Here is a 24,472-nt window from a genome sequence, read left to right on the forward strand (position 1 = left end):
GTAGCTGATGCGAGCAAGACCTTTAAACACGTCAACATTCACAAAGCCGGGGGCCAGATGGATTACCAGGTCGTGTACTCAAAGCATGCGCGGATCAACTGGCAAGTGTCTTCACTGACATTTTAAACCTTTCCCTGACTGAATCTGTAATACCTACATGTTTCAAGCAGACCACCATAGTCCCTGTGCCGAAGGAGGCAAAGGTAACCTGCCTAAATGATTACCGCCCCGTAATACTCACGTCGGTAGCCATGAAGTGCTTTGAAAGGCAGGTCATAGCTCACATCAACAGCATCCTGCCAGATACCCTAGACCCACTCCAATTCGCATACCACCCCAACAGATACACAGATGAATCAATCGCACTACACACTGCCCTTTCCCACCTGGACAAAAGGAACACCTATGTGAGAATGCTGTTCATTGACTACAGCTCAGCGTTCAACACCATAGTGCCAACGAAGCTTATCACTAAGCTAAGGACCCTGGGACTAAACACTTCCCTCTGTAACTGGATCCTGGACTTCCTGACGGGCCGCCCCCAGGTGGTAAGGGTAGGCAACAGCACATCTGGCACGCTGTTCCTCAACACTGGGGGCCCTCAGGGGTGCATTCTTAGTCTCCTCCTGTACTCCCTGTTCACCCACGACTGTGTTGCCAAACACGACACCAACACCATCATTACGTTTGCTGACAACACAACAGTGGCAGGCCTGATCACCGACAATGATGAGACAGTCTATAGGGAGGAGGTCAGAGACCTGGCAGTGTGGTGGCAAGACAACAACCTCTCCCTCAATGTGAGCAAGACAAAGGAGCTGAGTTTGGACTACAGGAAAAGACGGGCCGAACAGGCCCCCATTAACATCAACGGGGCTGTAGTGGAGCGGGTCAAGAGTTTTAAGCTCCTTGGTGTCCACATCATGGTCCAAACACATCAAGACAGTCGTGAAGAGGGCACGACAAAACATTTTCCTACTCAGGAGACTGAAAAGATTTGGCATGGGTCCCCACATCCTGACCGGTTGTGCTCGGTATCTGACCATAAGGCACAACAGAGGGTAGTGCATACGGCCCAGTACATCACTGGGCCCAAGCTTCCTGCCATCCAGGACCTATATAATAGGCGGTGTCAGAGGAAAGCCCATAAAATTGTCAGAGACTCCAGTCACCCAAGTCATAGACTGTTTTCTCTGCTCACGCACGTCAAGCGGAACCGGAGCACCAAGTCTAGGTCCAAACGGCTCCTTAACAGCTTCTGCCCCCAAGCCATGAGACTGCTGAACATTTAATCAAATGGCCACTGGAGACATACATCGACCCCCCACCCCCATTTATTTTGTACATTGCTGCTACTCACTGTTTATTATCTATGTATAGTCACTTCACCCCTACCTACATGTACAAATGACCTATAACCTGTACCTCCACACATGGCCTCGTTATTGTTATGTTATTGTGCTACTTTTTAGAATTTTTTACTTGAGTTTATTTGGTAAATATTTTCTTAACTCTTCTTGAACTGCACTGTTGGTTAAGGACTTGTTAGGACCCATGTTAATAGGCGCCGACAGAGATGGCCGCCTCGCTTCGCGTTCCTAGGAAACTATGCAGTTTTTTGTTTTTTTACGTGTTATTTCTTACATTAGTACCCCAGGTCATCTTAGGTTTCATTACATACAGTCGAGAAGAACTACTGAATATAAGATCAGCGTCAACTCACCATCAGTACGACCAAGAATATGTTTTTCGCGACGCGGATCCTGTGTTCTGCCTTACAAACAGGACAACGGAATGGATCGCATGCAGCGACCGAAAAAAACGACTCCGAAAAAGAGGGAAACGAGGCAGTCTTCTGGTCAGACTCCGGAGACGGGCACACCGTGCACCACTCCCTAGCATTCTTCTTGCCAATGTCCAGTCTCTTGACAACAAGGTTGATGAAATCCGAGCAAGGGTAGCATTCCAGAGGGACATCAGAGACTGTAACGTTCTGTGCTTCACGGAAACATGGCTCACTGGAGAGACGCTATCCGAAGCGGTGCAGCCAACGGGTTTCTCCACGCATCGCGCCGACAGAAACAATCACCTTTCTGGTAAGAAGAGGGGCGGGGGCGTATGCCTTATGGCTAACGAGACATGGTGTGATGAAAGAAACATACAGGAACTCAAATCCTTCTGTTCACCTGATTTAGAATTCCTCACAATCAAATGTAGACCGCATTATCTACCAAGAGAATTCTCTTCGATTATAATCACAGCCGTATATATCCCCCCCCAAGCAGACACATCGATGGCTCTGAACGAACTTTATTTAACTCTTTGCAAACTGGAAACCATTTATCCGGAGGCTGCATTCATTGTAGCTGGGGATTTTAACAAGGCTAATCTGAAAACAAGACTCCCTAAATTTTATCAGCATATCGATTGCGCAACCAGGGGTGGAAAAACCTTGGATCATTGTTAATCTAACTTCCGCGACGCATATAAGGCCCTGCCCTGCCCCACTTTCGGAAAAGCTGACCACGACTCCATTTTGTTGATCCCTGCCTACAGACAGAAACTAAAACAAGAGGCTCCCACGCTGAGGTCTGTCCAACGCTGGTCCGACCAAGCTGACTCCACACTCCAAGACTGCTTCCATCACGTGGACTGGGATATGTTTCGTATTTCGTCAGATAACAACATTGACGAATACGCTGATTCGGTGTGCGAGTTCATTAGAACGTGCGTTGAAGATGTCGTTCCCATAGCAACGATTAAAACATTCCCTAACCAGAAACTGTGGATTGATGGCAGCATTCGCGTGAAACTGAAAGCGCGAACCACTGCTTTTAATCAGGGCAAGGTGTCTGGTAACATGACCGAATACAAACAGTGCAGCTATTCCCTCCGCAAGGCTATCAAACAAGCTAAGCGTCAGTACAGAGACAAAGTAGAATCTCAATTCAACGGCTCAGACACAAGAGGCATGTGGCAGGGTCTACAGTCAATCACGGACTACAGGAAGAAATCCAGCCCAGTCACGGACCAGGATGTCTTGCTCCCAGGCAGACGAAATAGCTTTTTTGCCAGCTTTGAGGACAATACAGTGCCACTGACACGGCCTGCAATGAAAACATGCGGTCTCTCCTTCACTGCAGCAGAGGTGAGTAAGACATTTAAACGTGTTAACCCTCGCAAGGCTGCAGGCCCAGACGGCATCCCCAGCCGCGCCCTCAGAGCATGCGCAGACCAGCTGGCCGGTGTGTTTACGGACATATTCAATCAATCCCTATACCAGTCTGCTGTTCCCACATGCTTCAAGAGGGCCACCATTGTTCCTGTTCCCAAGAAAGCTAAGGTAACTGAGCTAAACGACTACCGCCCCGTAGCACTCACTTCCGTCATCATGAAGTGCTTTGAGAGACTAGTCAAGGACCATATCACCTCCACCCTACCTGACACCCTAGACCCACTCCAATTTGCTTACCGCCCAAATAGGTCCACAGACGATGCAATCTCAACCACACTGCATACTGCCCTAACCCATCTGGACAAGAGGAATACCTATGTGAGAATGCTGTTCATCGACTACAGCTCGGCATTCAACACCATAGTACCCTCCAAGCTCGTCATCAAGCTCGAGACCCTGGGTCTCGAACCCGCCCTGTGCAACTGGGTACTGGACTTCCTGACGGGCCGCCCCCAGGTGGTGAGGGTAGGCAACAACATCTCCTCCCCGCTGATCCTCAACACTGGGGCCCCACAAGGGTGCGTTCTGAGCCCTCTCCTGTACTCCCTGTTCACCCAGGACTGCGTGGCCACGCACGCCTCCAACTCAATCATCAAGTTTGCGGACGACACAACAGTGGTAGGCTTGATTACCAACAACGACGAGACGGCCTACAGGGAGGAGGTGAGGGCCCTCGGAGTGTGGTGTCAGGAAAATAACCTCACACTCAACGTCAACAAAACTAAGGAGATGATTGTGGACTTCAGGAAACAGCAGAGGGAACACCCCCCCTATCCACATCGATGGAACAGTAGTGGAGAGGGTAGCAAGTTTTAAGTTCCTCGGCATACACATCACAGACAAACTGAATTGGTCCACTCACACAGACAGCATCGTGAAGAAGGCGCAGCAGCGCCTCTTCAACCTCAGGAGGCTGAAGAAATTTGGCTTGTCACCAAAAGCACTCACAAACTTCTACAGATGCACAATCGAGAGCATCCTGGCGGGCTGTATCACCGCCTGGTACGGCAACTGCTCCGCCCTCAACCGTAAGGCTCTCCAGAGGGTAGTGAGGTCTGCAAAACGCATCACCAGGGGCAAACTACCTGCCCTCCAGGACACCTACACCACCCGATGTTACAGGAAGGCCATAAAGATCATCAAGGACATCAACCACCCGAGCCACTGCCTGTTCACCCCGCTATCATCCAGAAGGCGAGGTCAGTACAGGTGCATCAAAGCTGGAACCGAGAGACTGAAAAACAGCTTCTATCTCAAGGCCATCAGACTGTTAAACAGCCACCACTAACATTGAGTGGCTGCTGCCAACACACTGACACAACTCCAGCCACTTTAATAATGGGAATTGATGGGAAATGTAAATATATCACTAGCCACTTTAAACAATGCTACCTTATATGTTACTTACCCTACATTATTCATCTCATATGCATACGTATATACTGTACTCTATATCATCAACTGCATCCTTATGTAATACATGTATCACTAGCCACTTTAACTATGCCACTTTGTTTACATACTCATCTCATATGTATATACTGTACTCGATACCATCTACTGTATCTTGCCTATGCGGCTCTGTACCATCACTCATTCATATATCCTTCTGTACATATTCTTTATCCCCTTACACTGTGTATAAGACAGTAGTTTGGAATTGTTAGTTAGATTACTTGTTGGTTATTCCTGCATTGTCGGAACTAGAAGCACAAGCATTTCGCTACACTCGCATTAACATCTGCTAACCATGTGTATGTGACAAATAAAATTTGATTTGATTTGTAAGTAAGCATTTCACGGTAAGGTCTACACTTGATGTTTTCGGCGCATGTGAAAAATAAAGTTTGATTTGAACTGTCCAGAATCATGTTACCTCAGGTGTTACATCACTTGCATCTTGTCAGCGTCTGAAAATGGCTAATTAAATGACTGATCGCTGGCTCTGAATGGTTACTTGATACTCTCTGTATGGCGATTACATGCGATAGTTGGCAAGCATAGTTCGCAAGGTCTATAGTATCAATTTTATACATCAATTAATTTCATTTGAAAACAATCACAGTAAGGTACTTAATTGTTTCCCAGAAATGATTTGATATTGAGATAAAAACAGCTGCATTGGACCTTAATTACAATGAAAGGTATTTGGAATTTAGTCATTAGGTTTAATAGGCCTGAGGTGTGACACTTCACATGTCCTAGTCTAGTGAGTGAAGGTAGCCCAGACACAGACAGGAGCTCCTGGGTTTGGTGCGAGGCTGCGAGTTAGACTTGTCCTAACAGACCATAACATATCTGTGAAAGTGAGCAACAAGACACATTCCACAAACTCTCAAGTAGTGAGATCACTTTAATAAAAGGTCACAAAGATGGTCGGAAATGGCCGATGCTACAATGAGCAGGGGTACAACCAGACAGAAACATTGTACAGTATTCCGTAACAAAACTGGCAAATACAGGCATCTCTGCTGTATACCGTAAGGATGTCTTATAAGATCAAACCTCTGCTTTCCATTCTGGCTAAGTAAATCACATGGTGCTGAAACTGGAATTCCTGAGTCACTTAAAAACACTACTATCCAGGTGTCTTCAAATTATCACAATACTTTAGAAAAAAAATGTAATACTAATATGATGGAATTTAAGACTCCTTTAATACTCTGTTCACATAGAAAACCATGTAGCAGCAGTATTCAAAACTAAACTTTGGAAAAAGTACGGAATGTATTCATCATCATGGCAAAACAGTTTCACATTTTCAGTCAAATCTTTGTTTCTCAATTCTCTTCATGGTACAGTATATACACAGTGTACAAAACATTAGGAACACCTTACTAATATTGCGTAGCACCCACATTTGCCCTCAAAACAGCCTCAATTCGCCGGGGCACGGACTCTACAAGGTGTCGAAAGCGTTCCACGTGGATGCTTCGCACAGTTGTGTCAAGTTGGCTGGATGTCCGTTGCATGGTGGACCATTCTTTATAAACACAGGAAACTATTGAGCATGAAAAACCCAGCAGCGTTGCCGTTCTTGACACTCAAACCGGTGCTTGCTGGCACCTACTACCTACTGTTCAAAGGCACTTAAAGGCCCCTTTGCCCAGTCGCCCTCTGAATGGCAAACATACGCAATTCATACAAATCCTTCTTTAACCCTTCATCTACACTGACTGAAGTGGATTTAACTACAATAAGGGATCATGGCTTTCACCTGGTCAGTCTCATGGAAAGAGCAGGTAATTCCTAATGTTTCGTACACTGTGTAAAGGTACATCTCTTTCCTGAACTGGGGTACACATGTAAACAGAAGTTGTTTAGGGCCTGGTTTTGTAATAGCTAACTAAATGCTAAACACATCAACTTCAAACGTTACAACAATGCGTGAGAAAACACGAGGCAATTCAGTTGAATATTGGAGATGGCAGCTATTATAGTAGAAATACTGGTCACAGTAAAACAAATAAAGATAAATAGTTCCTTGACTTTTTACAATTCTGAACATGCAGATTCGTACTAGAAGTACTTCATAAAGATACAGAGAATAGCATGGTGATGGTTCAACACTAATTGTAATTTAAAGCGCAAGGTCCATGCAAATCAGGCTTTAGATTTTATACTCGTGTATATACACCCATTTTTTTCCTTCATACTTAATATTTTCCTTCACACAGCAATTTAACACATTTTGCCATGGGGTGAAAAATACAAAAATGGGTAACCACACTGTAATAGCAAAGTTGGTGACAATTTGTGTTCCTTTGGGGATGGAAATGCATTCCAGGCTGCGCCTCAACCTAGGATGGTCAACTCGCCCTGTCCCAGAGAGGGGCATGGGAATCTTATTCTTTGATTGGCTCTGCTGTATCATTTAGTCATCAGTTCATACATATAGTCTTTGTCCTCTTAATATCAAAATAAGGCAAGATTCTCACAGTATATTTTTGTCCCTGACAGTGGGATTTAAATCTGTTCTCCAGTGTTCCATCCTGCTGACCCCAGTGGCAGAGGGTGGTATAGCATCATGCAGTTGAGCGAAGGTGCGGAAGGGCTGGACTCAGATCAGATGGCCTTGACATCCATGAGGTGGCTGTGCTGGGTTCCCTGCCTCTGGGCCTTGACGCCCTGCAGTCTGCGGCCGTGGAGGGTGAAGCGGGACCAGGCCAGTAGCTGCAGCAGGGCGCAGGAGATGGGCACAAACACCAGCAGGTAGAAACAGCCCTGGCGAAGTGGAACAGTGAAGCCTGCTTGGCCTGAGACAGGGGATGCCATCGCTGCCGCAGAGTCCTGTATGGAGTTTCTCTCAAAGATATCATAACCTGGAAATAGAGAGATGCTGAGAATAAAGAACAGGCACGAACGCGTGGGAATCCACCTAGAGAAGGTTAGTGAAATTGGTTTGATTCTAGCATCTCCTCCATTTTCGAGGAGCCTTTATTAAAACAGACTTTTGTGCTTTCGCCCCTCTGTCAATTTGTACCTGTGTAGACACACAGCAACCAGGTGCCGATGAGAGGAGCAAAGGTCTGGCCAGGCTTGGTTACCAGGGCCACCATACCGAAGAGCAGCGCTGATGCTGCCTGCTGGCGCTGGTTCACCACAAAGTCCTCATCCACCAAGTCTGTGATGACCAGGTTCAACAGCTTGCAGGTGCCCTCCGTAAACACCCGGTTACTTGAGGGGGGAGCACAAGAGTATAAGCATATTTCAGAGCCATTACTGAAGTATTGTCAACACCGTTTCCAATTTTTCCTCAACATCAGCAAGACAAAAGGAGCTGATAGTGGACTACTGGAAACGGAGGCCCGAGCACACCTCCCATTCACATCTCCACTGTAGTGGAGCGCGTTGAGAGCTTCAAGGAATTTCACACACCAACACAGTCATGAACACAGGCATGACAACACTTCTTCCTCCTCAGGAGGCTGAAAAGATTTAGCATTGACCCTCAGCTCTTCAAAAAGGTCTACAGCTGCACCATTGAGAGCATCTTGACTGGCTAGATCATTGTTATGTATGGCAACTGCTTGGCATCAGACCGCAAGGTTCTACAGAGGGTAGTGTGTACGGCCCAGTACATCACTGGGGCTGACCTCCCTGCCATCCAGTACCTCTATACCAGGCGATGTCAGAGGAAGGCCTCTGCTACCGTATGGCAAGCGGTACCGATGAACCAAGTCCGCAACCAACAAGACCCTGAACAGCTTCTGCCCCCAAGCCATAAGACAGCTAAATACATTGAACAAAAATATTAAAAACTTTACTGAGTTACAGTTCATATGAGGAAATCAGTCAATTGAAATAAATGAATTACTATCTATGAACTTCACATGAATGGGAATACAGATATAAATCTGTTGCTCACAGATACCTTTTTAAAAAAGTAGGGTTGTGGATCAGACAAAAAGTCTCTGGTGTGACCACCATTTGCCTCATACAGCATGACACATCTTCGCATAAAGTTGATAAGGCTGTTGATTGTGGCCTGTGGAATATTGTCCCACTCCTCTTCAATGGCTGTGCGAAGTTGCTGGATATTGGCGGGAACTGGAACCGGCTGTTGTACACGTCAATCCAGAGCACCCCAAACATGCTCAATTTGTGACATGTCTGGTGAGTATGCAGGCCATGGAAGAACTGGAACATATTCAGCTTCCAGGAATTGTGTACAGATCTGTGTCATTGGGCCATGCATTATCATGCTGAAACATGAAGTGATGGCGGCGGATGAATGGCACGAAAATGAGCCTCAGGATCTTGTCATAGTATCTCTGTGCATTCAAATTGATACAATACAAGTGTTCATTGTCTATAGCTTATGCCTGCCCATACCATAACCCCACAGCCACCACGAGGCACTGGGTTCACAACGTTGACGTCAGCAAACCACTTGCCCACACGACACCATTCACGCTGTCTGCCATCTGCCCGGTAGAGTTGAAACTGGGACTCATCCGTGAAGGACGACAAGCACGTAGATGAGCTTTCCTGAGACAGATTCTGACCATTTTTACAGAAATTCTTCAGTTGTAAAACCCACAGTTTCATCAGCTGTCCAGGTGGCTGGTATCAGACGATTCCGCAGGTGAAGAAGCCAGATGTGGAGGTCCTGGGCTGACATGCTTACACATTGTCTGCGTTTGTGAGGCCAGTTTGAGATACAGTACTGCCAAATTCTCTAAAACAACATTATGTTAGAAAAATCAATCTTAAATTATCTGGCAATAGCTGGTGGACATTCCTGCAGTCAGCATGCCAATTGCAAGACATTGTGGCATTGTGTTGTGTGACAAAACTGCACATTTGTGTAATGATCATGCTCTTTAAATCAGCTTCTGGATATGCCACACCTGTCAGGTGGATGAATTATCTTGGCAAAGGAGAAATACTCACTAACAGGGATGTTAGAGAGAAATAAGATGAGAGAAATAAGCTTTTTTGCGCGTATGGAACATTTTGTGGATATTTGATTTCAGCTCATGAAACATGGGACCAACACTTTACATGTTGCTATTATATTTCTGTTCAGTGTAGTTCACCGAATAGCTACCAGGACTATCTGCATTGACACCCCCTGACTCATAACATACGCTGCTGCTTATCATCTATCCTGTTGCCAAGTCACTTCGTCCATACCTGTATGTGTGTGACTGCCTCAATTGCCTCGTGCTCCTGCACACCGACTCGGTTCTGGTACACCGTGTAGATAACCATGTTGCCGTTGCTCATTGTGTATTTATTCCTAGTTAGTTATTATCATTATATTGTCCTTCTCTCTGCGTTGTTGGGAAAGGGCCAGTAAGGAAGCATTTCACTGTTAGTCTACACCTTGTTGTTTACGAGGCGTGTGACAAACAAAACCTGATTTTGATTTGATCTGCTAATATACAACGATGTGGAATATGCAACCGATTTCCCCGAGCAGGAGTTTAGAAGGGAAAGAAAGGAGAACGCCTCCTGGGCTAAAAGGTCAAGGCATTTATAGAAAGGCCCAAACCAACAGAGAAAAGCCTCTCCTCCACTATGACTTTCTCTCATCTCGGTCTAGGAAAACAATGGCACTGTGACAAGGGGACTAGTGGTAGGCTGCGTCCAGCCGCTACCAGCCCCGTGTTGATAAAGGGATTGGTTGGTTGGCTGACACACAACACCCAGCCAGGTACAATGCAAACAGAGCCACACAAAACTGCTGGGTAAGCTGGGAATCTTCATTCATTTGCTCAGCTTCGACAAGTGTTGGAAAAACACATGACACCGAGTCCTTGATATGAAAATAACTTCCGTGACTTGAGTACATGACCTTGATATGTAAAAATGAAATACAAATGTGTTATTTATTAATATTTCTAGCAAACGATGTCAGTATCTTACATTAGCAGCTAGTGCACAGTATTCGATTGAATGAAGAAAGTGTGTGTGTGTCAGTACCTGGCAATGAAGATGCACAGCAGATAGACCTGGTCGGCCCCGGCCAACAGCATGGCCACACTGAGAGCCAGCTTGACCAGGAACAGCCAGCGGATGACCGTGTAGACCCCGTAGCGCTGACACAGGGTCAGGAAATACAGGTTGTTCAGGTGGGGTGCTATGTAGGAGATCCCTGTGAGGAGTTGTCAAGAACAGCTGTTTATTTGGATAGTCTGTACAGCATCTACAGGTGGATTAACCCTAGCTCTAACCCTAACCTTAGCTCTTATCCTAATTCTAAACCTAATCTTAACAAGCAGTTGCTTATCAACTGATAGATTGTTGAAAGTATGACCATCTGTTGAGCATATACAGATGGAAAATCCAGACTAACCACATAGTGTGACCGTGGACTGAAAAGCCACATTTATTAAATGTATGCAGACAAGTGATAAACTGTGTTTCCTCACATTCTAAGTTACTAATCCTTCCATAAAACGTAAACAGACCAAAACGAATAGCCTGGTCCCAAATCTGTTTGTGCCGTCTCGCCAACTCCTATGGTCATTTGTCAGGCCAAACGTGACAATGGCCATAGAAATTGCCAAGACAGCCCCAAACAGATCTGGGATCAGGGTATGAAACTAAGCCCATTCTATACTTGAGGCCCATCCCTTGTCATGGTGCATATATCCAAGCAGTACTCCTCTTACCCAGCAGAATGGAGCCGGTGGAGGCAGAGATGCTGTCAGAGAGGAGGTGCTCCAGGAACAGAGGGAAGAAGTTGTTGTTGAAGTGACAGTGAAACACCTGGACCAGGTTCATAGAGGCGAACCACATGAAGTTTCTGTGCTTGGAGAGCTGCCTTAGATACTCTCCTAGAGTGACTGGCTTCTCCTGCTGGATTAGAGGGCCCTGGCCAATACTCAACCTGAGCCAGAGGGAAGGGGGGGATTAGTGAAATGACATTAGTGTAACATCACTCACACACACACACACGAGATTGAGTCTGTAACCTGAGCAGGTGTTGCCGTTTATCTACCTGCCCAACAGACTGAATGAGTGTGTGCAAACTGTGCATCAATTCTATTTGCTCACATTTCAGTCTCTTTGAAATTCCCATTAGCAAGAAAAAAATGCCTGGCCAAGGCTGGAATAGACACCACAGGAGTAGACAGATTAAAACGCCTGATTTGACGCCATAAGGTGAGTTGTGGGAAGCAAACCAAGAATGGGTGTCGTTATTCAGTTACCACTTGCTTGTCAGTGCATAATGTAAACCAAGTGTTTCTCAAGTGCATACATGATGAATAATAATGTCACCTACTCTTTGAGTTTCAGCGCCTCGTCCCGTCTCAGGCGCGCCTCTTTCTGAAAGCGGCTCTTCAACAGGCGCGACACGGCGGTGAAGCCTAGTGCGGAGACGACCGCCAGCGCTACGCAGAACAGCCGGAACGAGTAGAAGTCACCCTTGTCCCAGACGCTGTAGGACAGGAAGACAGAGAGCGAGCCCAGGGCACTGAACAGAGAGCAGTGGAAGTTAAGGCGCGTGCGGTCGTAGGCCGACACGGCCAGGTCGGCCAGCAGGGCGTTGTGGTTGAGGTCCACCACGGTGAGGAAGCCGTCATACAAGCACAAGCACACCAGGAACTGGAGGCCCGGCCGCGCCCATGACACCCAGAAAGCCAGGAAGGAGAGGGCGAACAGGGGACCATTCCTAGAGAGGGCAGCCAGACGCTTTAGTACCACCTCTGGGCTGGAGATCTGGGGGCCAGATCTACGATAGAGGGGAGAGAGGAAAAAAAGGATAGTGCAATGGTAAAGAAACTTCTACCACTAACTGTGCTATCCAACCGTGCTTCCAAGACAGTGTGAAAAAGAGAGAGACGTAGCGATTGAAAAAGAGAGAGAGGTGCACCATTGATTTGAGAAAACGATGAAAAGAGAAAGTCTTACTGTGGGGAGCTGAGGAAGGAGCGGTCACTCAGCCAGCCGAAGAGAGGGTCGTTTAAGCTGTTCCATATCAGGAACACTGTCTGTGTGGGACAGAGAGTCAGTGGTGGAGGAGTTCGTGTAACAGGACAGTTAAACATCCTAACCGAGAAAAAAGCCAGGTATCAGTCTTTCTGCTTTATCCAACACATTTGTCATCGTCTAAAGCAGAAAGCGTTCAAACCACAAATATTATAATCATCCATTGAAGGCAGGAACTGTCACTCACCTCTCCAACCCAAAAGGAGAGCTTGTCGATCTTATAAACGGAGACAAAGGTCTCCACGTAGTAGAGCAGGAAGACGTTGTGCAGAATGGAGACAAACAGGGACAGGGAGCCGTAGAGGACCGCAGTGGGGACACCAGTGGAGACAGCGAGCCTGCAGTCACAGCCCCTACTGCCCATTCTTCTCACTCAGTCGCTCTGCTGTTCCGTGCCCCGCCGCCACACCCATCGAGTCATCCCACAGACCAGGGGGCTGGGGCACCACCGTACCCACTCCTACCAGAGCAAACAAGACACATGTCAACAACCATTTGGAGGGCAGACTAAATGTGGATGAGTGAAGTGTGAGGTGGCTAGGCTAGGTTAATGTACAGTGTGGGAGAAGAGACCGCTTTAGCAAATAAACACAAAGGAGCAAGAGTAACACAGCTTACTTAGTGCATTCGGAAAGCATTCAGACCCCACAATGTTACATTACAGCCTTATTCTCAAATTGATTAAATAAAAACATTTCCTCATCAATCTACATACAATACCCCAAAATGACAAAGCAAAAACAGTTTTGAAAAGTTTGCCAATTTATTAAAAAAACAGAAATACCTTATTTATTTAAAAGTATTCAGACCCTTTGCTATTGGGCTCGAAATTGAGCTTAGGTGCATCCTGTTTCCATTGATCATCCTTGAGATGTTTTTATAACTTGATTGGAGTCCACCTGTGTTCAATTCAATTGATTGGACATGATTTGGAAAGGCACACACCTGTCTATATAAGGTCCCACAGTTGACAGTTCATGTCAGAGCAAAAACCAAGCCATGGGGTCAAAGGAATTGTCTGTAGAGCTCCAAGAAAGGATTGTGTCGAGGCACAGATCAGGGGAAGGGTACCAAAAATGTCTGCAGCATTGACGGTCCACAACAACACAGAGGCCTCCATCATTCTTAAAATGTAAGAAGTTTGGACTCTCAGACCATGAGAAACAAAATTACCTGGTCTGATGAAACCAAGATTGAACTCTTTGGCCTGAATGCCAAGCGTCACCTCGGGTGGAAACCTGGCACCATCCCTACGGTGAAGCATGGTGGTGGCAGCATCATGTGGTGGGGATGTTTTTCTGGGACTATGAGACTAGTCAGGTTTGAGGCAAAGACAAACGGAGCAAAGTACGTCCCAACCGGCCTCACAACAGCAGACCACGTGTAACCACGCCAGCCCAGGACCTCCACATCTGGCTTCTTCACCTGCGGGATCATCTGAGGCATATTTCTGTCTGTAATAATGCCCTTTGTGGGGAAAAACATTCTCCCCTATGCCCACCCATGGCTGTGCCCTTGCCCAGTCATGTGAAATCCATAGATTAGGGCCTAATTATTTTATTTCAACAGACTGATTTCCTTATATGAACTGTAACTAAAATGAACTGGAAGTAAAATCTTTGAAATTGTTGCATGTAGGGTTGCAATGGTTTGGAAATTGCAGAACAACATTTATGAAAATACAAACACATCAAAATAAAGCTTAACTTCTTGTTAATCCAGCCGCTGTGTCAGATTTCAAAAAGGCTTTACGGCGAAAGCACACCATGCGATTATCTGAGGACAGCACCCCGCATACAAAACATGAAAAACATTTTTCAACCAGGCAGGTGTGACACGAAAGTCAGAAATAGTGATATAATAAATGCCTTACCTTTGAAGATCTTCTTCTGTTGGCACTCCAAAAGGTCCCAGTTACATCACAAATGGTCCTTTTGTTCGATAAAGTCCTTCTTTATAACCATAAAAACTCAGTTTAGCTGGCGTGCTTCATTCAATAATCCACCGGTTTCCCTCCTTCAAAATGCATACAAAATTAATCCCAAACGTTACCAATAAACTTATCCAAACAGGTCAAACAGCGTTTATAATCAAACCTCAGGTACCCTAATACGTAAATAAACGATACAATTTAAGACGGAGAATAGTATGTTCATTACCGGAGATAAATAACAAAGAACGCGCTTTCACCTCCGCACGCACATGGAAAAACTACAGCCAAAATGGGAGCCACTTAGAAAAACTACAACTTCTAGCTCATTTTCCCAAAACCAGCCCAAAACTCTTTCTAAAGACTGTTGACATCTAGTGGAAGCCCTAGGAACTGCAATCTGGGAGGACTTCGCCTCATAATAAACATGAAAGCCATTGGAAACAGTGGAAGGCTGAATATTATTATTTTTGGGATGACATATCAGCCTGCCACATTTGAACAGTTTTAGAAACCTTTGAGTGTTTTCTATCCAAATCTACCAATTATATGCATATCCTAGCTTCTGGGCCTGAGTAACAGGAAGTTTACTTTGGGATATACATAAGACAAATCTAGATCTTGTGGAATAATTTGGTTAAACTATCCCCAATTAAATAGAATTGCAACCCTCTGCATGCACAGTGCATGGGGCGGCAGGGTAACCTAGTGGTTAGAGCGTTGGACTAGTAACCGGAAGGTTGCAAGTTCAAATCCCCGAGCTGACAAGGTACAAATCTGTCGTTCTGCCCCTGAACAGGCAGTTAATCCACTGTTCCTAGGCATTCATTGAAAATAAGAGTTTGTTCTTATCTGACTTGCCTAGTTATAATTTTTTTATTCTTTTTTTATTTTTTATTCTTCAATCACATGTACAGCGGATTCTCAAGATCTTGCACACTAATGAGATGCTATTGAGCCCACACTACTACACTGCCAAGGACTACATGCCTTCTGGTAAGTTTTGATTACAATACTGGGTGAGGTGAATATACACTGCTCACAAAAATAAAGGGAACACTTAAACAACTCTCCAAGTCAATCACACTTCTGTGAAATCAAACTGTCCACTTAGGAAGCAACACTGATTGACAATACATTTAACATGCTGTTGTGCAAATGGAATAAACAACAGGTGAAAATGATAGGCAATTAGCAAGACACCCCCAATGAAGGAGTGGTTCTGCAGGTGGTGACCAGAGACCACTTCTCAGTTCCTATGCTTCCTGGCTGATGTTTTGGTCACTTTTGAATGCTGGCGGTGCTTTCACTCTAGTGGTAGCATGAGACGGAGTCCACAACCCACACAAGTGGCTCGGGTAGTGCAGCTCATCCAGGATGATACATCAATGCGAGCTGTGGCAAGAAGGTTTGCTGTGTCTGTCAGCGTAGTGTCCAGAGCATGGAGGCGCTACCAGGAGACAGGCCAGTACATCAGGAGACGTGGAGGAGGCCGTAGGAGGGCAACAACCCAGCAGCAGGACCGCTACCTCCGCCTTTGTGCAAGGAGGAGCACTGCCAGAGCCCTGCAAAATGACCTCCAGCAGGCCACAAATGTGCATGTGTCTGCTCAAACGGTCAGAAACAGACTCCATGAGGGTGGTATGAGGGCCTGACGTCCACGGGTGGGGGTTGTGCTTACAGCCCAACACCGTGCAGGACGTTTGGCATTTGCCAGAGAACACCAAGATTGGAAATTCGCCACTTCACAGATGAAAGCAGGTTCACACTGAGCACATGTGACAGACGTGACAGAGTCTGGAGACGTCAGTCATGGTGTGGGGTGGGGTGGGGGGGTGGAACTGCCATTAGGTACCGAGATGACCCCTTGTGAGACCATATGCTGGTGCGGTTGGCCCTGGGTTCCTCCTAATGCAAGACAATGCTAGACCTCATGTGGCTGGAGTGTGTCAGCAGTTCCTGCAAGAGGAAGGCATTGATGCTATGGACTGGCCTGCCCGTTCCCCATATCTGAATCCAATTGAGCACATCTGGGACATCATGTCTCGCTCCATCCACCAACGCCACGTTGCACCACAGACTGTCCAGGAGTTAGCGGATGCTTTAGTCCAGGTCTGGGAGGAGATCCCTCAGGAGACCAGCCGCCACCTCATCAGGAGCATTCCCAGGCGTTGTAGGGAGGTCATACAGGCACGTGGAGGCCACACACACTACTGAGCTTCATTTGGACTTGTTTTAAGGACATTACATCAAAGTTGGATCAGCCTGTAGTGTGGTTTTCCACTTTAATTTTGAGTGTGACTCCAAATCCAGACCTCCATGGGTTGATACATTTGATTTCCATTGATACTTTGTGTGTGATTTTGTTGTCAGCACATTCAACTATGTAAAGAAAAAAGTATTTAATAAGAATATTTCCTTCATTCAGATCTAGGATGTGTTATTTTAGTGTTCCCTTTATTTTTTTGAGCAGTGTATTTTAGGAGAGAGTGGTAAAGCAGCCTGAAACCTATAGCAGTAGACATTGCAAGGATTGAGGGAGAAAATGCCATCCTGTCTGATGTTCAGACTCTGCTTGCAGATGTAAGAGAAGAACTCCATACTGCCCACTTCACTGTTGCTCCAAGCAGAGGAAACTGCAGTTCTGAAATACATCAAAAGGGGAGAAGACTTCTGCCTTAAGCCCATACACACCAGTGTACATGTTGGACCCCAAGTACGCTGGCAAGAGCATCCTGTCTGGTGCAGAGATCAACAAGGCCTATGGTGCAATCCCTACTGTGACTCGCCACCCTGGCCTGGATGAGGGCAAGGTTCTTGGCAGTCTGGCGAAGTACACTTCCAAGCAAGACTTTGGGATGGAGATGAAATATGGCAGTCGTGCCAACATATCTCATCAGCCACCTGGTGGAAGGGACTTTGTGGATCTGAAGCTCTTTCCCGTGGCCTCCAACATCCTCCAAATCCCACCAACATCAGCCACCTCAGAGCGCAACTGGTCCTTGTTTGGGAACTAATAGACAGCAAAGCACGCAACAGGCTGATCAATAAAAGGGTTGAAAAATTGGTGGCTATCCGGGCAAATTTGAGGCTTTTTGAGCCTGACAACGAGCCATACTCAACAAGTTTGGAAAGTGACAGTGAAGATGAGGCCTCAGAGTCTGATGTTCAGAAGGTGGACATTGCGGAGGTCCAGGGAGAAGACATGGAAGCCTGAGAGGAAGACAACCAAAGCTTTAGTTTCTAGACTGTCATTTTACAGATGTATGATGAAAATGTTTTTGGGAGACGCGATGGATCATTGAGGATCATTCAATATTCCCTTTCTTTTGTTGTTCATTGAAATCATTCCATGTGCAGAGTCAACTCATTGAAAGTTCAATTCGTCACTAAATTGTTTTATTTCTATTGGAAGGATTGAATCAATCATTTCCAAGTATGTCTACTTATGATAAGGTCAAATGTTTATGTTTCTGTCTCCATATGTTATGGTAAATATATCCAATGCAAAAAACATCTACATTTAAATGGTATGAATATTAATTTGCATATATTCCCATTAATTCCCATTATTTCCCACCTCTGAATATTCCCCAAAATGTGCAACCCTAGTTGCAGGGTGTGTTTATATTTTTGTTCAGTATACAGTATATACACGGAGTATATCCACTTCACCGTCAGACCATTTTATTGGTAACTACACTACCGGACAAAAGTTTTAGAACACCTAGTCATTCAAGAGTTTTTCTTTATTTGTATTATTTTCTACATTGTAGAATAATAGTGAAGACAATTCAAACTATTAAATAACACATATAGAAATCATGTAGAAACCAAGTGTTAAACAAATCAACATTAATTTTACATTTCAGATTCTTCAAATAACCACCCTTTGCCTTGATGACAGCTTTGCACACTCTTGGCATTCTCTCAACCAACTTCATGAGGTAGTCACCTGGAATGCATTTCAATTAACAGGTGTGCCTTCTTAAAAGTTTGAGGAATGTCTTTCCTTCTTAATGTGTTTGAGCCAATCAGTTGTGTTGTGACAAGGTAGGGGGGTATACAGAATATAGCCCTATTTGGTAAAAGACCAAGTCCATATTATGGCAAGAGCAGCTCAAATAAGCAAAGAGAAATGACAGCCCATCATTATTTTTAGACTAAGGTCAGTCAATACGGAAAATGTCTTCAAGTGCAGTCGCAAAAACCATCAAGCGCTATGATGAAACTGGCTCTCATGAGGACCGCAACAGGAATGGAAGACCCAGAGTTACCTCTAATGAACTTATCCTGTGCAGCAGAGTTACCAGAAATTACAGCCCAAATAAATGCTTCACAGAGTTCAAGTAACAGACACATCTCAACATCAACTGTTCAGAGGAGACCGGTGGAAATGTGTCCTTTGGTCTGGAATTGAAATTTGTGATTTTTGGTTCTAATCACCATGTCTTTGAGAGATGTGGTGTGGGTGAACGGATGATCCCCGCATGTGTATTTCCCACCGTAAAGCTTGGAGGAGGAGGTGTTATGGTGTTTTAGTGGTGACACCGTCTGTGATTATATTTAGAAACCAAGGCACACTTAAACAGCATGACTACCACAGCATTCTGCAGCAATATGCCATCCCATCTGGTTTGCACTTAGTGGGCCTATCATTTGTTTTTCAACAGGACAATGACCCAACACACCTCCAGATTGTGTAAGGGCTATTTTACCAAGAAGGAGAGTGATGGAGTGCTGCAACAGATGACCTGGCCTCGACAATCACCCGACCTCAACCGAATTGAGATGGTTTGGGATGAGTTGGACAGCAGAGTCAAGGAAAAGCAGCCAACAAGTGCTCAGCATATGTGGGAATTCCTTCAAGACAACATATGACCTGGCCAAAAATAGTACAAATAAAGAAAACCCCTTGAATGAATAGGTGTTCTAAAACTTTTGACCGGTAGTGTACACGTTAATGTAAAAGTTTTATTTGTTTGTGATCCAATATGTAATATACAGTTGAAGTCGGAAGTTTACATACACCATAGCCAAATACATTTCAACTCAGTTTTAGGTGAGTTAGGATCGCCACTTTATTTTAAGAATGTGAAATGTCAGAGTAATAGTAGAGAATGATTCATTTCAGCTTTTATTTCTTTCATCACATTCCCAGTGGGTCAGAAGTTTACATGCACTCAATTAGTATTTGGTAGCATTGCCTTTAAATTGTTTAAATTGGGTCAAACATTTCAGGTAGCCTTCCACAAGCTTCTCACAATAAGTTGGGTGAATTTTGGCCCATTCCTCCTGACAGAGCTGGTGTAACTGAGTCAGGTTTGTAGGCCTCCTTGCTTCCGCACACGCTTTATTAGTTCTGTCTACACATTTTCTATAGGATTGAGGTCAGGACTTTGTGATGGCCACTCCAATACCTTGACTTTGTTGTCCTTAAGCCATTTTGCCATAACTTTGGAAGTATGCTTGGGGTCATTGTCCATTTAGAAGACCCATTTGCGACCAAGCTTTAACTTCCTGACTGATGTCTTGAGATGTTGCTTCACTATATCAATATATAATCAAAAAATACATAATTTTCCTCCCTCATGATACCATCTATTTTGTCATGATGCAATCTATTTTGTGAAGTGCACCAGTCCCTCCTGCAGCAAAGCACCCCCACAACATGATGCTTACATCCCCGTGCTTCACGGTTGGGATGGTGTTTTTTCGGCTTGCAAGCCTCCCCCTTTTCCCTCCAAACATAATGATGGTCATTATGACCAAACAGTTCTATTTTAGTTTCATCAGACTAGAGGACATTTCTCCAAAAAGTACGATCTTTGTCCCCATGTGAAGTTGCAAAACGTAGCCTGGCTTTTTTATGGCAGTTTTGGAGCAGTGGCTTCTTCGATATGTCGATATAGGACTCATTTTACTGTGGATATAGATACTTTTGTACCTGTTTCCTCCAGCATCTTCACAAGGTCCTTTGCTGTTGTTCTGGGATTGATTTGCACTTTTCGCACCAAAGTACGTTCATCTCTAGGAGACAGAACGCATCCCCTTCCTGAGAGGTGTGACGGCTGCGTGGTCCCATGGTGTTTATCCTTGCACACTATTGTTTGTACTGATGAACTTGGTACCTTCAGGAGTTTGGAAATTGCTCCCAAGGATGAACCAGCCGTGTGGAGGTCTACAATTTTTTTGCTGAATTCTTTTGATTTTCCCATGAGGCCAAGCAAAGAGGCACTGAGTCTGAAGGTAGGTCTTGAAATACATCCACAGGTACACCTCCAAATGACTCAAATTATGTCAATTAGCCTATCAGAAGCTTATAAAGCCATGAAAATTTTCTGGAATTTTCCAAGCTGTTTAAAGGCACAGTCAACAATAGTGTATGTAAACTTCTGACTAGAGGTCTACTGATTAATCGGAATGGCCGATTAATTAGGGCCGATTTCAAGTTTTCATAACAATTGGAAATCTGTAGTTTTGGATGCCGATTTTGCCGATTTTTTACAACTTTATTTAACGAGGCAAGTCAGTTGAGAACACACTCTTATTTTTAATGACGGCCTAGGAACGGTGGGTTAACCGCCTTGTTCAGGGGCAGAACAACAGATTTTTACCTTGTCAGCTCAGGGATTCAATCTTGCAACCTTTCGGTTAACTAGTCCAACGCTCTAACCACCTGCCCCACGAGGAGCCTGCCTGTTATGTGAATGCAGTAAGAAGCCAAGGTAAGTTGCTAGCTAGCATTGACTAGTTAGCGTGCCCTGCACTGCATATTATCGATGCGGTGCGCATTCACGAAAAAGGACTGTCGTGTACCTAACTATAAACATCAATGCCTTTCTTAAAATCAATACACAAAAGTATATATTTTTAAACCTCCAAAGAAAGGTTAGCAGGCAATATTAACCAGGTGAAATTGGGTCACTTCTCTTGCGTTCATTGCACACAGAGTCAGCGTATATGAAACAGTTTGGGCCGCCTGGCTCATTGCGAACTAATTTGCCAGAATTTTACGTAATTATGACATAACATTGAAGGTTGTGCAATGTAACAGCAATATTTAGACTTAGGGATACCATCCATTAGATAAAATACGGAAAGTTTCCGTATTTCACTGAAAGAATAAACATTTTGTTTTCGAAATGATCTTTCCGGATTCGACCATATTAGTGACCAAAGGCTCGTATTTCTGTGTGTTATTATGTTATAATTAAGTCTATGATTTGATAGAGCAGTCTGTCAGTGATGGTAGGCACCAGCAGGCTCGTAAGCATTCATTCAAACGGCACTTTCGTGCGTTTTGCCAGCAGCTCTTCGCAATGCTTCAAGCATTGCGCTGTTTATGACTTCAAGCCTATCAACTCCCAAGATTAGGCCGGTGTAACCGATGTGAAATGGCTAGCTAGTTAGTGGGGTGCACGCTAATAGCGTTTCAAACGTCACTCGCTCTGAGACTTGGAGTAGTTCTTCCCCTTGCTCTGCATGGTTAATGCTGCTTTGAGGGTGGCTGTTGTCCATGGTTCGAGCCCAGGTAGCGGCGAGGAGAGGGATGGAAGCTATACTAAAGTGCCTATAAGAACATCCAATAGTCATAGGTATTTGAAATACAAATCATATAGAGAGAAATAGTCCTATAAATCCTATAATGACTACAACCTAAAACTTCTTACCTGGGAATATTGAAGACTCATGTTAACAGGAACCACCAGCTTTCATATGTTCTCATGTTCTGAGCAAGGAACATAAACGTTAGCTTTCTTACATGGCACATATTGCACTTTTACTTCTCCAACACTTTGTTTTTGCATTATTTAAACCAAATTGAACATGTTTCATTATTGATTTGAGGCTAAATTGATTTTATTGGTGTATTATATGAAGTTAAAATAAGTGTTCATTCAGTATTGTTGTAGTTGTCATTATTACAAAGAAATAAAAATAAATATATTTTTTAAATCAGCCGATTAATTGGTATCTGCTTTTTTTGGTCCTCCAATAATCGGTATCGGCGTTGAAAAATCATAATCGGTCGACCTCTACTTCTGACCCACTCGAATAGTGACACAGTGAATTATAAGTGAAATCATCTGACTGTAAACTATTGTTGGAAAAAAATAAGTGTCAATCTCTTGATGCTCACATTCTAGCTTTTGGTATTTTCTTGTTCTATGGTTGGTTCTGAGGCACACTAAGGTGTAGCCTTGCTTTGTTCTGTGTCAATCAAGGAAAGGAGTCTAAGTTCGATAGAGTTCTGTTATGTTATGTTGAATCACTTCAGCAAATAATTCTATCATCTGTTATTTGTCAACAGGGTGGAGCGAGTCTGAAAAGCATTGGTTCGAAAGCTTAAGAATGTATTTTTCCAGTCTTTTGTAGCCTGGTGGTTTACTGCTACTGCTGTAGGTTTGACATCTGAAGTGAAGCATAGAGGTTCCCCGCTATGATCCAGCACGATTCAGCCTTCAGAACACAAGTCTCACATGTGGCGTCCAATGGAATCTTTGTTGTGTTAATAATGCCTAGGCTCTGGCTCCACACCTACTGTTAGATGCTACACCACACAAGCCATGGCCCTGTCCCAGCATTACCCATGTAATGTTTTCTCCAACAGGTTCTCAGCAGAGAAATCGTACACAGAGTTCTGATCAGGCCAAATGTCAACAAATAGGCCTACGAGTAGAGCAAATACGAGCGGTGTCTGGTCCCATCAGATCCATGCAGTGGAGAGGAACGACTGTATTGGATCACATCTCACAATGTGATTCCCATCTCACTTAATCTTCTGGGAACAAGGAGCAAAGTAGTTTGTGTACAGTATAGTTCAGTACACCTCTGACGAGGACCAACTCTAGTTATAGTGGATGCCAGGGCAGCTCTCTCACCTGCCTGCTAAGACTGGAGAGGCTTCTTGGCAGAGAGAGCAGGTGGGCTGGCAGAGAGAGGGCTGTGCACTTGTTGAGTACTCTACTCTACACAGCTAGTTTGTCACACTGTGTTAGATACTGTGAAAGTGCGTGGGACTGTGGTCTGATACTTGATCTCTGGGGCTGGGCTGATGAGCGAATAGACCTCTGGGAATAAGCAGCCAAGTGTTCTCTCCCACTCCCATTGTTCGACCCCACTTCCGACAGACACACACACACACACACACACACACACACACACACACACCTAATGAAAGCTGCTATAACAATACTGGGTGGGTTACAGGAATTAGATGCAGTAAAGGGAGCTATTGCTATTACACACACGTTCCTAATGAAAGCTGCTATAACAATACTGGGTGGCTTACAGGAATTAGATGCAGTAAAGGGAGCTATTACACACACACACGCATCTAGTTAACTAGTGAGGTAGCTATACACATACAGATAGCTAGCTACACAATATATAGTTGCGGCCCAGTATCAGATGTGTCCAATCGTTCTACAGGTTAGATAGCTACCGTTAGCTGTATTCGCTGCATCAGCTGTCGCCGAGACGTACAAAGACAGGTCGACAGCTGGTAGCTAGCGTAGGCTAACCACTAAACCAGCGAGTTAACTATCTAGACCTGTGGTTAGACCAATCCCCTAACAAAACGGAAAATGTACTTACCATTATCATTAAACGAAGCATCGGAAACTAATTGGAAACCTTTCCAATCAATACAAGCCACAGTTTACGTTGCATTAGTAGACGTCACAACAAATGACTGTAATCAGCCACGAATAGGGGTTTCCCAAGAGAGGAAGAGGCTAGCGAGAGGCTTTACTCCGCCCAAAATGGGTCCACCTTAAGCATGTTACCAGTTTTGAATGGGGAAGACTGGGTGTTGAATTGAGTCAAGATACAATGAATTGCGGTTTTGACACGCGAGG

At 44.7% G+C, this 24,472-nt stretch overlaps 1 protein-coding gene across 1 annotated transcript; it reads right to left on the reverse strand.

Moving 5' to 3' along the window:
* Positions 1-5,570: 5,570 nt before the first annotated feature.
* LOC115143926 (transmembrane protein 180-like) lies at positions 5,571-24,472 on the reverse strand. The gene is made up of 8 exons (XM_029684398.2): positions 24,210-24,472; positions 12,867-13,139; positions 12,602-12,681; positions 11,973-12,422; positions 11,359-11,576; positions 10,667-10,838; positions 7,719-7,912; positions 5,571-7,557 (listed from the first exon to the last, which is right to left on the reverse strand). Exons 2-8 carry the CDS (start codon positions 13,041-13,043, stop codon positions 7,301-7,303), a joined length of 1,548 nt encoding a protein of 515 aa, XP_029540258.1. The 5' UTR covers positions 13,044-13,139; positions 24,210-24,472; the 3' UTR covers positions 5,571-7,300.

The sequence above is a fragment of the Oncorhynchus nerka genome, linkage group LG16, assembly GCF_034236695.1.
Source record: "Oncorhynchus nerka isolate Pitt River linkage group LG16, Oner_Uvic_2.0, whole genome shotgun sequence".
NCBI lineage: Eukaryota > Metazoa > Chordata > Actinopteri > Salmoniformes > Salmonidae > Oncorhynchus > Oncorhynchus nerka.